This window comes from Lithobates pipiens, unplaced genomic scaffold, assembly GCF_037356315.1.
Source record: "Lithobates pipiens isolate NorthernLeopardFrog02 unplaced genomic scaffold, aLitPip1_a1.2 Scaffold_22, whole genome shotgun sequence".
In the NCBI taxonomy this organism is placed as follows: Eukaryota; Metazoa; Chordata; class Amphibia; order Anura; family Ranidae; genus Lithobates; species Lithobates pipiens.
Genome location: NW_027507784.1, coordinates 64,913,551 through 64,929,932, shown reverse-complemented (window position 1 = coordinate 64,929,932; position 16,382 = coordinate 64,913,551). Strand labels below are relative to the sequence as shown.

At 38.8% G+C, this 16,382-nt stretch overlaps 1 protein-coding gene across 30 annotated transcripts in view; it reads right to left on the bottom strand.

Annotated features, from left to right (window-relative positions):
- Positions 1-16,382, bottom strand: part of NEB (nebulin) — a 300,983-nt gene that overhangs the window by 223,720 nt on the left and 60,881 nt on the right. For all 30 annotated transcript variants that reach the window (XM_077447687.1, XM_077447688.1, XM_077447689.1 and 27 more), the window contains 9 exons: positions 14,908-15,021; positions 12,135-12,332; positions 10,621-10,728; positions 8,414-8,512; positions 6,293-6,397; positions 6,108-6,215; positions 5,058-5,369; positions 1,105-1,311; positions 313-417 (listed from right to left, as the gene is read on the bottom strand). In XM_077447687.1, the coding sequence (XP_077303813.1) occupies positions 313-417; positions 1,105-1,311; positions 5,058-5,369; positions 6,108-6,215; positions 6,293-6,397; positions 8,414-8,512; positions 10,621-10,728; positions 12,135-12,332; positions 14,908-15,021 (1,356 nt within the window). The remainder of the gene's footprint in view (positions 1-312; positions 418-1,104; positions 1,312-5,057; positions 5,370-6,107; positions 6,216-6,292; positions 6,398-8,413; positions 8,513-10,620; positions 10,729-12,134; positions 12,333-14,907; positions 15,022-16,382) is intronic.

Genomic DNA, 16,382 nt, shown 5'->3' with positions numbered 1-16,382 from the left:
TCTGTAATCATTAGACAATGTTCTGCATGAGGCTTAATGTACAGTAGACATTTAGCTGCATTTTATTCGTCTTTAGAAAGTTCTACTCATCCTGAGTTATTACAAATAAATATATCTTGACATGACCCTGATTTTTTAAAGCTGGAATGGCATTCTTAAGGAGATTATCTCTTCAGATATCTTAAACAAATGCATATTTTTCTAATGAAGCCTTAAATGGTTTTCCATGTTTCTCTGTTCTTACACATTAGTAACAGTTACAGACAAAGGATCTAATTGTCTTTGTGCAATAGAATAAAACAAGAAACTTACATCACTAATGTTAGCAGAATTGTACTTGGCTTGAATAAACTGAGGTGCATCTGGGGGCAAATGATATGTGTGCAAGGTCTTCTCTCCTGAGGATTTGTACAGTTTCTGTAAAAAGAAGAAGTTGGACTGAATTAATGGGAAGCACATTTATACTTTGACTTTACTTCACTTTTCAGTGTGCACAAAAACACAACAATCCAAATCATGGTTCCTTTCACAGTTTAGGCCATGTTGTTTTCCAAGAATGCAGAAGGGGCCAAACTACAATATTGTCAAATATGCATGTTCTGAGCTATATTCACCTATATCAACAATGTATATAAAATTATTTACACAAAATGGACCCACTGACTATTCATTTCTGCAGCATTGAACCTGATCATCTCTGGTAGGCTCTGTGTGACCTCCTCTGCACAGATAGTTGAGGACTATTAGGGTCAGTTCTGGCTTGGATATTGAGTAGTGACTTGCAAGAGTTCACATCAGTATAAAGAATGTGTCTCCAGTTACTAACATATGTGCAAGTTTGGGGAAAGAAGAGGAAGTAGGCAGATACCTGACTATCTATTATCAATAAAATTCAGGGTTCAAGCAAGTAACATGTGGGATAAATGCACGGAGGCCAGCTCATTTAGTTTGAGCGAGGGCATGAAACCCTAAATGCCTCATGAATTGCCATGTATTAACTAACAAAAGAAAATTATAATCAACAGGTAAATTAGAAACCCATCCCGTACGGGTTGAAACATAAAAACAAATGATAAGAAAGGAAATGTTGTTAAGGCCACTTACATCACTGAGTTGAAGAGCATTTGTCTTAGCCTGAACCATGACAGGTGTATCAGCTATACTTGTAAACTTTATGGTGTCTGGATGCTGGCGATATTTCTTTTCGTTCAAAGCGTCACCAGCCTTCTTGGCCTTCTCCACATCAAGAGACCCGATAGGAATCCACCCTGTCCCCTTCATCCAGCTGGTCAGATCAGACTTGTAGATGTTCTATAAAGGAAACAAATAAAAAGATTAAAACTAGACATGTGCAATTAATTTTGTAACAAATCGAAATTCGGATGAATTTTGCATCTTTCCGACATTCGGTTACACCTGAATGCCGAAAAAAAAAATAACAAATTTCAACTAATACGAAAGAAATTATAGCGGATATAACGAATTAATTTGACATGATTCGGTAATTCATTAAAGATCTAATGAAACAAAAGGTCAGCTCAAAGTAAATTTCACAGTCCAATTGGCTGATTCATTTTGTGCTGGAGGTTGAATTACTGGAAAGTGAGAGAAGGGTGTTGTATTTTATTTGAGCAAAGGAGAAGAGATATTGTCATTGTGTGTGTTAATAGATTCAATAAACAAACGACTTTCCAAACTACGAATCATTATCACGAATCAATATACATACATAAATATCAAATTTCAATTCGAAAGAAATTATAGTGGATATAACGAGTTAATTCGACATGATTCGGGATTCAGTATAACGAATATCGACACTCTATGAATAATAACGAATTATCCGAAAAACAAATGAACGTAACATAACAAATATAACAGAACGAAATTATGTATTTTACAAATTAAAACTAAACAAAACTAAACTAAATTTTCCGTTGTGCACAAGTCTACTTAAAACTAACTTGGTGGTTGAGTTTGACTAAGCCAATGTCTTCCAAACCTTTGTTAGTCATGCTACACCACCAAGTGACATGTACAGTGCCTTGCGAAAGTATTCGGGCCCCCTTGAACTTTTCAACCTTTTGCCACATTTCAGGCTTCAAACATAAAGATATAAAATTTAAATTTTTTTGTGAAGAATCACCAACAAGTGGGACACAATTGTGAAGTGGAACGAAATCTATTGGATATTTTAAACTTTTTTAGCAAATAAAAGTGGTGCGTGCAAAATTATTCGGCCCCTTTACTTTCAGTGCAGCAAACTCACTCCAGAAGTTCAGCGAGGATCTCTGAATGATCCAATGTTGTCCTAAATGACTGATGGTGATAAATAGAATCCACCTGTGTGTAATCAAGTCTCTGTATAAATGCACCTGCTCTGTGATAGTCTCAGGGTTCTGTTGAAAGTGCAGAGAGCATCATGAAGACCAAGGAACACACCAGGCAGGTCCGTAATACTGTTGTGGAGAAGTTTAAAGCCGGATTTGGATAAAAGATTTCCCAAGCTTTAAACATCCCAAGGAGCACTGTGCAAGCGATCATTTTGAAATGGAAGGAGTATCAGGCCACTGCAAATCTACCAAGACCTGGCCGTCCCTCTAAACTTTCAGCTCAGACAAGGAGAAGACTGATCAGAGATGCAGCCAAGAGGCCCATGATCACTCTGGATGAACTGCAGAGAACTACAGCTGAGGTGGGAGAGTCTGTCCATAAGACAACAATCAGTCGTACACTGCACAAATCTGGCCTTTATGGAAGAGTGGCAAGAAGAAAGCCACTTCTCAAAGATATCTATAAAAAGTCTTGTCTAAAGTTTGCCACAAGTCCCCTGGGAGACACACCAAACATGTGGAAGAAGGTGCTCTGGTCAGATGAAACCAAAATCGAACTTTTCGTCCACAATGCAAAACGATATGTTTGGCATAAAAGCAACACAGCTCATTACCCTCAACACACCATCCCCAAACATGGTGGTGGCAGCATCATGGTTTGGGCCTGCTTTTATTCAGCAGGGATAGGGAAGATGGTTAAAATTGAGGGGAAGATGGATGCAGCCAAATACAGGACCATTCTGGATGAAAACCTGTTGGAGTCTGCAAAAGACCTGAAACTGGGAGATTTATCTTCCAACAAGACAATGATCCCAAACATACAGCAAAATCTATAAAGGAATGGTTCACAAATAAACGTATCCAGGTGTTAGAATGGCCAAGTCAAAGTCCAGACCTGAAAACAATCGAGAATCTGTGGAAAGAGCTGAAAACTGCTGTTCACAAACGCTCTCCATCCAACCTCACTGAGCACGAGCTGTTTTGCAAGGAAGAATGGGCAAGAATTTCAGTCTCTCGATGTGCAAACTGATAGAGACATACCCCAAGCGACTTGCAGCTGTAATCGCAGCAAAAGGTGGTTCTACAAAGTATTAACGCAAGGGGGCCGAATAATTTTGCACACCCCACTTTTCATTTTTTTATTAGTTAAAAAAGTTTCAAAAATCCAATAGATTTCGTTCCACTTCACAATTGTGTCCCACTTGTTGGTGATTCTTCACCAAAAATAAAAATGTTATATCTTTATGTTTGAAGCCTGAAATGTAGCAAAAGGTTGAAAAGTTCAAGGGGGCCGAATACTTTCGCAAGGCACTGTACAACTGAAAGGTACTGGCCTTATGAGAAATAACAAAGGTTCTTCCAAAATATTATGCTGGCTTTGTATATTCTGTATCTCTGTAAAATTGGAGTTTGACTCTCTCAACTACAGCTGGAGCATTATTGTTTTTGTTATGCAGAACTATCATTACAGAATCTGTTTTTCAGCCCTTGGTTGCTTCCTGCTCTATTTAGATATTACCCCTATTACTATTAAAAACTGAAATAACCATCTATGCCCCATACCTACATACTTTAACAGCTGTTTAGCTGTAATGTAATGATTTTCACTATACAGTCTGTTCAATTAATTCATTTGAAAGTACATCTTTCTGCCTGTATACTGCCAAAGTATATTCAAATAGTTTTATCTCAAAAGGACCCTGTCACAATCTGAGGACACCTAGGACTGTAAAACTCAGGTTCTAGCGCAGTAGAAAGGGCTAAACATGGTAGGGTACCAGTCCTAGCAGATGCAGGAGCAGTGTGACCACATGCAAACAGAGGTGTGTCAGAGTCGCAGGATCTAAGGAGCTGCCTGGTCTTCACCAGAGCCACTGGAGGTGTAACTGTTGCCCTGCAAGGCAGCCCCCTGTTTGCGGCTCTCTAACACACAGGCACAGTGCAAGAAAATAGCAAACTGGAATGACTCAGTGTGCACACAGGATACAAGGTACCAAGGAAAGACTACTGCAGCAAGCTAAGAGGAGACAGTAGAGGGAGGACACAGTAAGCAAGCATGAAGCACAGTAGAGCAGGGGAAGCTGCGCAACAGCGCAGAGAGAGGTGGACACAGCATGCAGGCATGAGAGGCAGGAGGTAAAACAACAAGAAACAATGTTGTGAAGAGCACACACTGTGGCAGAACACGATGAGATGCATGGACAGAAACCTAAGGGAATACAAGAGCGCAGCAAGAGAGAAAACAAAGTATACTCAAGCAAGAGCAAATGCCACAGGCAACAAAGAAGTGCAGCTACAGCGTGGAGAAGCATTGATTGAACACTAACCCACAGGTGCAAACGCTTAATAATACATAGGTTCAGGGCTCATTGGCAGGAATCCAAGCAGTGCGGACAGGAGGCAAAACCCATCGCTGGATTGATGTACATGGAACCGTGGCAGACCCAAACCACATCCTATAGTTAGTCAGTATGCTGCTTTCTGAATGAAGGCCATTGGGGCCACATAGGCCAACATTTCTTGTCTACAGTTTAAATTACTGTACATTCTATTTGTAGTACTTTCATTGACAGCCATTGCTAGCACTACTTTGTTTGCCACAAGTTGGAACTATACATCATTCCTAAAGCATACAAGAATGAGCCTATGCATTACCATTGGTACATGTCCCACAGTTTAAGAAACCCCTAGAAAGACAGATTTTCTCAAAAAGAATCAACTCACATCGCTTTGTATTTCCATCATCTTCTTGGACAGTTCAATGCTCATAGCATCTGGTAGGTAAGTGTAGTGATGGATTGGCTGTTTGTAGCCAATGCCACTTGCAATATCCTGAGACTTTTTGGCAGCCACCACGTTGACCATATCCAGTGGAGTATTGTATTTGGTCTTTGTCTTTTCATAGTCTTTCTTATATTCACGCCCGGACTGAATCTTTGCCACATGCATGTAGTGGACAAGCTTAGGATCATCTTGTAGACTTCGGAAACCAACAAGTTTCCCTTTCTGGGCCTCATAAGATTTCTTATAATGTACCTAAAACAAAGTACATCCAAACAATTACATATCACAACTATGACATACTTAAACTTCTGTTATATTTAATTGAATGTAATCAGATTAACAGAAATACTACTGTAAACAAGTCAATGTATTTAATTTCTGCTACTGTTTTGACTATATATTACATGATGTACTTTCTGTATAAAAAAAAATACAGCACATTAGTTGTGCCTGCTTTTTTATTCAGTACAGGTCTATAGACATCTCAGATTGTAGAATTATTGAAAGCAGTGAACATGTTGCTTTAAGATAATGTTTAATCGGAATAATTTTTGTCCTAATTGGCACCTTCTTTCCCACCTCATCGTGATTGTAGAAGTGAATCAATGGATGAAAGGGGCAGCCAGGAACAACAGTAAGGCTGGGGTGGAAGGGGCTATGCTGGATGCCCTTCAGCCAGAAAAAAGGGAAAAACAATCTAACTTGTTGCAGCTTCTAATGCATGCTAGAGGAAGCTCATAGTGTGCAGTGATAACAAAGTAAGTAATTTCAGTACAGAAAGGGAGCCTGTACAAATGTGCAAGTCTGTAGGTTCCAATCCCATCTATTCAGTCTGGAAAACATTACATCCCATTATATACCCCACATCTAAGACCTGGCCATTCCTATGATAAAAGCTAGTAAGGGGAAAAGAAAGTCCACCAAGGAAGCATATTTTTTATTCACTCCTGTAATAAAAATGATGTCATATTACTATAATGTTGTACTTACATCACTAGCTGCTTGTCTAGCAGCTTTGGCTGCCTTGATAGGGATAGCGTCGGATCTCAGATCATATCCTTTAGCCTTTAGTTCTTCCAATCCTTGTTTGTAACAATTCTAAAACAACAGATATAATCAATTTAATCTGAATAACAGAGAGTTAAAAATAATATGTATGTAGGAGTAAATCTTACATCGCTTAAGTTATAGGCATTAACTCTGGCTTGGATAAATTCAGGAATATCTGCAGGTAAGGAATATTTATGAATAACCTTTTCTCCTGCTGCTTTATATAGAATCTGCAAACAAAAAAGAAAATATATGAACCGATAGATTCCAAAGACAACATTGCATTCAACATTCAAGGGTAGCTCCATGTATAGAATTTCATATATAGGAATTGGCTTACCCGACAACAGTTTATAGCATTAAGCGGTTAATGTTTCTCATAGCCCAAGATTCTGCAGACTATGTGCCATTGCCCTGCCTCCTGCCTGTTCTCTAGACTACTCCCACCTAAGTATCCCCTTCTTTCCAACAACCTACAGAGCAGGCTCTTTGACTGCAAATCTCACTTTAACCACTTCAATACCAGGCACTTAAACACCTTCCTGCCCAGACCAATTTTGAGCTTTCAGCGCTGTCGCACTTTGAATGACAATTGCGCAGTCATGCTACACTGTACCCAAATGAAATTTTTATCATTTTTTTCCCCACAAATAGAGCTTTCTTTTGGTGGTATTTGATCCCCTCTACGGTTTTTATTTTTTGCGCTACAAATAAAAAAATACCGAAAATTTTGAAAAAAAAAAATGTTTTTTTTTTCAGTTTCAAAACTTTGTAAATAAGTACGTTTTCTCCTTCACTGATGGGCACTGATGGGGCTACACTGATGGGCACTGATAAGGTGGCACTGATGGGCACCAATGATGTGGCACCAGTGAAGTGGCACTGATGAAGTGGCATTGATGGACACTGATAGGCGGCACTGACAGGCGGCACTGATGGGCGACACGGATGGGCGACACGGATGGACACTGATAGGTGGCACAAATTGGCACTGATAGCTGGCACGGATTGGCATGGATGGGCGGCACAGATGGGCATGGATAGGCGGCACAGATGGGCATTGATAGGCGGCACAGATGGGCATGGGTGGACACTGATAGGCGGCACAGGTGGGCACTGATAGGCGGCACAGGTGGGCACTGATAGGCAGCACAGGTGGGCACTGATAGGCGGCACAGGTGGGCACTCATAGGCAGCATTGGTGTTATACTGTACTAATGGATGCCAATCAGTGCCAAACAATAATGCATGCCAATCAGTGATGCCCATTGTGGGCACTGATTGGCATCCATTATGGGCACTGATTGGCATCCATTGTGCTGACTGGCATCCCTGGTGGTCTAGGGAGGATTACCTTTTGCTTAGCATCCCTGGTGGTCTGGTGGCATCCCTGGTGGTCCAGTGTGGGCATCCTCGGGGGGGCTGTGCTGATAATCGATCAGCACAGACCCCCCCTGTCAGAGGAGCAGCCGATCGGCTCTCCTCTACTCGCGTCTGACAGACGCGAGTGAGGAAAAGCCGATCACCGGCTCTTCCTATTTACACTGTGATCAGCCGTGATTGGACACGGCTGATCACGTGGTAAAGAGTCTCCGTCGGAGACTCTTTACCGAGATCGTAGTTGCTGGGTGTCAGACTGACACCCCGCAACAACGATCGCCGTGATGCGCGCCCCCGGGGGCGCGCAGCGGCTCATAATCCTGATCACGTCATATGACGTCCGATCAGGATTATGAAACCACTTTGCCACCGTCAATTTGTAATAGGGCGGGCGGCAAGTGGTTAAGACATTGCAAATCATTACAAACCGTAAAATGATTCCATGACTTTTGAGGTACCTAAACTTAAAGGTGTTTTAATAATGTATTTTTGCTCAAAGTTTCTTCAAAGCTTAACTTTACCCATAACAACTTGATTAAAAATAATGTTCTTTAGCAAGGAACATACATTCCACAATAAAAACTATGCTACCAAAATGAGTGTGTGCTGTAAATTGCCTCCAGCATTTCTCCTGTTTCTTCTTGCCAGAGAAGTTCAGCCTCTAGTGGTTCTGATTTTTGGCACAGTGCGAAAATAGAGAGCAACTGAGGCTGTGCAGAGCAGGATGAGACCATGCCTTACTGGCTTTTAAATAGTTTAGGCAAAAGGGCCTAGGTAGTCTATCAAGACTTAATTTTCTGACTAAAGTTACACTTTAAACAAGATAATAGCATTATCATAATTGAAGAGTTTAAATGCATACTTACATTACTCCTCTGTTTTTGGTTGATTTTAGCTTGGACCATAACAGGATCATCTTCTACAGAAGTAAACTTATAAGTATCTGGATGTCGTCTGTATTGTTTCTGTGGAAAGAAAGGAATTTTTATGACTACAGTAAAACAACAGCAAATGTACCAATTCTATCTCATATACGTAGTATGAGTAACAGAGAATCAACCAAGAGTGATATATCTTTCCAAATGGTGAAGTTCTTTTCCAAGAGAAAGACAGAACATCATTTGTAGAATAATAGTTTTGTCCTGCTACAGAAGTGATTCTTTTATGGTAAATGGAGACATCTAATGTCTCTTGTTTGTATTGACCACTAGGGTCAAACCTCAGTAATGCTTTTGCTTAAGACCACAGATTTATATGGTCACAAAGTCTTTTTTTTCAAATTATTTATTTTACATTTTTTATAGACTATCACAATGAGCTTATGGAAATAACAGTACTGAAAACTGATGAATAGGTAAAGGGATATGGCTACACACCACCATCAATCCAACAACAATTTAAAGTGTTAACATAGACTGCTACCAGGACATAGGACACAGAAAAGAGGTGACGTGTTTCACACATAACTCCTGCTTCTTCGGAACCTTGGTTTTGAAGAAGCACGAGTTAAATGCAAAATGCATCACCTCTTTTCTGTATCCTATGTCCTAGTGGCAGTCTATGTTGGCACAATAAATCGTTGTTGGATTGGTTGTAGTGTGCAGCTGTATCCTTTTTCCTATTCCTCATATCATGATGGCGAGTTGGGGCTAGCACCCAGCCCATCTAATCTGTTTGGAATACCTTCACCTGGAGCAGCGTTTTCTTTCTACAGAAAATTGATGACAACAAGATGGAAGCAAGACGCTGACCATTGCACCGACAGGTCATAACATCTCCAATTACAGAGTAGAGATTTAATTTTAGTCATTCCCTGAAAACTATAGTTCAGAATCTTCTGAATTGAAATCATGGCAAATATGAAATGGTATTTAAACCCTTAACTGATATGGTCACAAAGTTATATGCATCTCCGATGCAGAAAGTTTTGGAGCTGTTTGGTTAAAGATCTGGGATAGCTCAGGTCCCTTTGTTAGGCTTTATACATTTCTGAAAAATAGTATCTAATACTTACATATTTATACGCAGGATTACAAGGAGGGGCAATGAAATATGCACATTTAAAAAAATACAACTATTTTTTCTTTACACACTTAAGTGGTAAAGGCTATTTTAAGAAATAAGAAAATAGGCATTTAGAGGAGTTACTGGGGTGACTTAGATAAGCATTTCAAATGCTTATCTAAGTCAATTCTATCAATTCTTCAAACCCTCAAACTGTATACAGTAATCAATAGCTAATATAGTGCAACACTCTACCACAACATGTATCTCAAATAATCTAAAGAATTATTATATTGAATAGTGCCTTCTATATAGTCAAAGGTTAATTTTGCTAAAATGGATCTCCTGAACACTTACATAATATAAGGGAAGAAATTATACAAGGGGCAATTCGACAACTATTTTAAGATCTTGCTACCCTTAAAATGATGACCATTGTAGCAGCGAGTATAACAAGAGCGGGAGGGATTGGAGTGTGTGTGGACTGTCCGACCCAAATTGAATAGAACAAAGAAAAACCTAGTGCCCAAGACATCATAGCAGCGAAAAACCATCATACACCTCCAAAGGTAAAGGCATAAAAGTTTGAACTCCCACTGGGCCCAAATCATTTTTACAGGCCTGGAAACACTACAACCCCATGTTTGTGCTAAGCTTCTTAGAGCTTATCACAGTAGCGGTAATTCCATATTGTGGGCAGAAATAGTATTCTAAATATTGCTCTTTATTAATCACTGAAGCAGCTGCTGTGGTTACGAGTTGATGCAGCTTCTGTACAAGACCTGTAACACTGGCAAGAAAGTTACTGGATAGACAGATTTGCCTATATATGGTTTGGTATCGATAGGTTTTTACACTTTTTTGAATAAGTGCATCATTTATACACAATTAAAACTGGATAGACATGAATGTCAGAATGAGGCTACAATAGTTTCACTAATTAGCATTGGCTCTGGTAATATAAGACCTATATTGATACATATGTTGGGTGTACAGAAAATATGACAGTTTTTTTTTTTTTTAACAGGGAACAGGTATACTAATACAAGTTGCCACTGAATATCATTACCTCATCCAAGATTTGTCCAGCTTTCTTGGCTTGTTCCGCATCTATGGATCCATAAGGCGACCATCCACAACCTTTTATCCAACTGTTATAATCCGATTTATAATCAACCTGGAAAACAGAGCACAAATTAACTAAGTAAAAACAAAAAATGAAATAAATAATGCATGTGCATTGATGGCCCTTGTTGTATTTCCCAGTTCCAGCTTCACAGTCTACTCAATTCTGGTGGTCCATCAAGCACATAAGTGGTGGATTCCATACATTCTGGTGGCTACTTGCCAGCAAAAGTGATTTCAAGTGGCTTGTAAAGTAAGGGTTTAAATGATTTAATCTTGGAAAATAACGTGATGTTGGATTACTGTTTCTACAATGATCTTCACTTTACAGTAATTATTTACCATTTTGGTCACCAAACCTGCATGGTCATCTGATACTAAAACCCATGTTTTTGCCAAAGTCATTCCAATAAACAAATACTGGATTGGTGGATCCTCTGACTACTGTGTTATGTTCCACGATAAGCTTAATATTTTAATTAATTCATGCTTATGCCCTAATAAGGCACATTTATAAATATATTATGTCTTTATCTTCCCGGTGGAGTTGCTGAGCTGGTTATATACACGCCAAATTAATGCAGCAAACCATTTTTTCAAATCACATAGCAATCTAAAACATAAAGTGGTGGATTGATCACAAGGAGTTGGGATCAAAATTGCTGTAATTGAACCCAGTAAAAAATATAATTGCTTTCAGTTAGGTTGTTGTTCTTTCTTTCTTTTATCCCTTTTCTATCCCACTTCAATTCCTTAACGTGTTTAGAAGCCATCAGGGCCCTTTCACACATGTGCACTGTGGCAATGCATGCTGCAATGAATATGTTGCCGAAACTCTTGCTCTTAGCGTGGTGCATTGACATTCTGATTAGCACTCCAATGCATTGTACAATAGAGTCCAATGCATGATGCACTGCAGAGCAAAACAACGCATATATTGTGTGTTTGGCATGATGCATGCCTTAAAAAGGGTCATGAATTTTTTTTTCATCCACTGTAGTGCATTGGTAGCTCATTCATAATGACAGAGTTGGCCAAGGCACACAAGTGAAAGTGTCATATTGTGTGTTAACAAGTGTGCATTAATGCACTGCAATGAATACTTACAGTAGGTGTAATTGGGCCCTGAATGTATTGCTCAGTTTCAGCTTCACAATTGGCTGAATTCTGGTGGTTCATCAAACCCATGGGTGGTAGAATGCCTATATTTTGTTATTTAAGTGTGATAATAAGTTTATTTTATTTTTAAGTGTGATAATTTAAGTGTGATAAGTGATCCATGGTGGAAATAGACACATGCTTTTAGATATTTAGCTGTAGAGGTAACAAATCCAGTAAGCTACAGGTATGTAGTGATACATATTTTACCTTTAACTTTACATCCTTTTTCCTAGTAACTACTATAAACAGATAAAAGTGCTCCATTTAACAAAGGTGTATGTATGTGAGATTACTTACATCACTCTGGATGGTATAGGCCTTCTTAGCCGATTCCACGTTAATGCTGTCAGGAGGGTAAAAGTAACTGTGAATGAGGTGTTTATAATCAACATTGCTAGCAATAGCCTGGGATTTCTTAGCTAACTGCACTTGAATCATATCCAAGGGTGCATTATATTTGGTCTTTCCTTTCTCATAGTCTTTCTTGTATTCAATCTAGAAGAAAAACGAAAATAAAATACTTAAAAAATTGTTTCAGGACAACCATTTGCAATGCAAAAAATATAGGCCAAACCTGATGTAGGCAGTCTACCAACAAATTATGAATCAAGGGCATCATCGTAGCCTGGGGCATTTTGTGCCACACAACACAATATTATTATTTTCGCTCCTGTGTCATTGACAGGCTGTGTTTCCCGAAATTTATGACAGATTCCATAAAATTCCTTTCTCTGGTGCAAATTTTCCATTGCACTTTTAACAATCATTACCAAAAAATGCTATAGGGAAGTGTTAGACCTCTGTCCAGTTGTATTCTTGTATGTGACCCCCCCCCCCCCCCGAAATGAATGCCTCTATTTGTTTAAGAGGCCATTGTCATCAAGACAGAAAGGGGGGTATTTACTAAAACTGTATGGTGCAAAATCTGATGCATCTAAGCACAGAAACCAATTGGCTACAAAGTTTTATTGTCAAGGCTTAATTAAACAATTTGAAGTTAGAAGCTGATTGGCTACCATGCACAACTGCACCAGATACTGAGTGCTCCAGTTTTAGTAAATCCCCCTCAGTGTGACAGAAAATCCAAAACGTTGAGCTATCATGAAAGCATGAGGTAAGGGAAAATCCTCCTATATAGACACATTTTCCTATAACAACACTTTAAGAAGAGAATTGCGTTTACATTGGAGAAATTTTCTCTCATGTCCTGGTTTGTTTCCGGAACATTTTAACTCAATAGGGGTTTTAACCCTTTTTATAGTCTTTACATAGATCTAAAGGCCACAAAAAGAGTCAAAAATGAATTGTGCTTATATTTATCTGTCTGTATACTATAATATTTTTGTCTATTTTCTTTATGAAAAAAATTCAATAAAATTTAAATAAAAATGAATTGTGCTTATAATATTACCTTTTTATAGTATACTTTTTGTGTTAAATCTTTGCAAATGAATGGCATTCTATAGCCTTTTGAATTACAGACATAATTAACCCCTTAGCGCAGAAGGTACGCAAATATGCGACCCTACTGGACTGGGCTTTTTTTTCGTGACGCCACATATTTGCGTATCAGACTTTATGCTGGGAGCATGTCAAAAGGGGGGGGGGCAGGAGTTTTTTAAATTTGTATCAGTGTTAGTGTGTTTTTAGGTAGGATAAAAAAAAAAAAGCAAAATGCGCACTATTGTTTCTGGGCTGTACTGCAGGTACAAAAAACAACTAACATACACATATGTGGTATCGCTGCAATCATCAGGAGCAGGAAAATTCAATTTTTGGTTGTTCTTTGGTGGAAGGTTATGGTGGTAGCAAGAAATATACAGCTAAATTAAAAAAACTTTTTTTTTTTTTACTATTTTGGGATAGTTTTCCTTTGATAATAAAAAAAAATAGAAGCCATTACCATTTACCACGAAATGAAAGCAAGTTTGCCCTGAAACAAATGCAGTATAATCCACCTGGATGCCCAAAATAGTGCAGATATGAATGGTTTTACTAACCCATGTCAAAGTTGTAAAATTGTACTTAGGCACTAAGATTTGCTTTACCCTGTAGGTACGAAGGGATAAAGAAGCAAGATTCCTAGTCAGCCAAAATGACCTCTGCTTCAAGCTTCGCCTCATTTTAAAGAAGCCTTAAATATAAATGTTTTTGTTTTTAAATATGTAATGTTAGTTATTATGTGGTGACTGTCTATTTAATGTATTCCTGTTTATCTTTCTGTCCAATATTAGTGTACTTAATATGTGTTGGTTTCCTGTTTGCACATCTTTCTATGAATGTATTTATACTGGTGAATATATTATTTTGATGTTTTAACGACAGCTGCCAGCAAGACAGTATTCTGTTTCACAGTAGGAATTATCCAGCATCTCGTTTTTATGGTTGAGGTATTTTTAGGTTTTGCTTCCATCTGAGGTCTGAAAATGCTCTTCACTCAACTTCTTTTGGGAGGTTGTGCTATTTTAAAGTCAGTGGGTGATAAAATAGTATTTTCTGCAGCTTAACTTAAAGTGAATGTTAACTCAACTAATTAACTTTTCTTATTTGCTCCATTTTGGTCTGTTTATTATGCCATTGGAAGCACTTTGATATTTATGGTTCAGAAAAGGCTTACATAGTCTTATATAAGACTTATATTATATACAAAGGCTTATATATTAAGGCTCTAATACTAAACTCCAAATGGATCAGGTTGGGAGCTACATAAGGAGCTACAGCATGGCTTTACTAATGAAGGAGTTCTAGCATAGTTTAAAAAAAAACTTTGTTGGTTTAAAAATTAAAGGTCAGTTAGAACTGAGGGGTTCACCCGCAAATTTTACGAACTTTGAAATTTGAAAAGCTGTTCTTAAACAGAACCAGGGCAGATTTGCTCACCCCTAGTTCTAACTCCACTCCACTGGAGCTGGGCTACGTGTGCATTGAAAACTGTTTTGTTGTCCTCTGTCACCTCTTTTGTCAGGCACTGTGCGTACGCTCCTGGCTAACTACCTATATACAGAATGAGAGTTTCACTTGTGCACATTTGTGGCTATCAATAAAATGCATAGTTATGCCATATACTTACATCACTCTGGTTACGAGACACTTTTTTAGAATGCAGCATCTTTGGGTCATCGTGAATGCTAAGTGCTCCGATCATCTTTCCTTTGTTCCGTTCATAGTCTTTCTTGTATTCAACCTGTGGAGAATGAAGTCAAATTATAGGTATATATCATCACTCAAAAGATAATTAATGTGCTGAGATCACAATCAACAGGCAAATGGAATTAATCATTATAATAGTCAGCGAAATGTTATTTTCTCAATTCTGATCCACATGTGAACTAACATCCCAGTTTATGATGTGCTTAGCACTGTCAAGGCCCATTAACACTGCCCCCCAATGGTATAGTAAAGTGGAATGCACTTTTTATTTTGCTCACTGCAAAGGACATTAATACATACATACAGTATCTCACAAAATCAAGTACACCCCTCACATTTTTGTAAATATTTTATTCTATCTTTTCATGTGATAATTATGAAGAAATTACACTTTGCTACAATGTAAAGTAGTGAGTTTACAGCTTGTATAACAGGGAAATTTATGATGTCTAAATTACTGGCAACAAAAGTGAGTACACCTCTAAGTGAAAATGTCCAAATTGGGCCCAATTAGCCATTTTACCTCCCTGGTGTCATGTGATTCATTAGTGTTACAAGGTCTCAGGAGTGAATGGGGAGCAGGTGTGTTAAATTTGGTGTTATCGCTCTCAATCGCTCATACTGCCCTCTGGTAGTTCAGCATGGCACCACATGGCAAAGAACTCTCTGAGGATCTGAAAAAAAAGAATTGTTGCTCGACATAAAGATGGCCTAGGCCAGTGATGGCGAACCTTGGCACCCCAGATGTTTTGGAACTACATTTCCCATGATGCTTATGCACTCTGCAGTGTAGTTGAGCATCATGGGAAATGTAGTTCTAAAACATCTGGAGTGCCAAGGTTCGCCATCACTGGCCTAGGCTATAAGAGGATTGCCAAGACCCTGAAACTGAGCTGCAGCACGGTGGCCAAGACCATACAGTGGTTTAACAGAACAGGTTCCACTCAGAACAGGCCTTGCCATGGTCAACCAAAGAAGTTGAGTGCACATGCTTAGCAGCCTATCCAGAGGTTGTCTTTGGGAAATAGATGCAAGAGTGATGAAAGCATTGCTGCAGAGGTTGAAGGGGTGGGGGGTCAGCCTGTCAGTGCTCAGACCATACTCCGCACACTGCATCAAATTGGTCTGCATGGCTGTCGTCCCAGAAGGAAGCCTCTTCTAAAGATGATGCACAAGAAAGCCCACAAACAGCTTGCTGAAGAAAAGCAGGCTAATGACATGGATTACTGGAACCATGTCCTGTGGTCTGATGAGACCTTAGATAAACTTATTTGGTTCAGATGGTGTCAAACGTGTGTGTTGGAAACCAGGTGAGCAGTATTTATTAAAGAATATGTCAGATCAAAAGTATATATTCCTGATCATACTAGAAGATGACAGCGTGGTCAGTTTTCT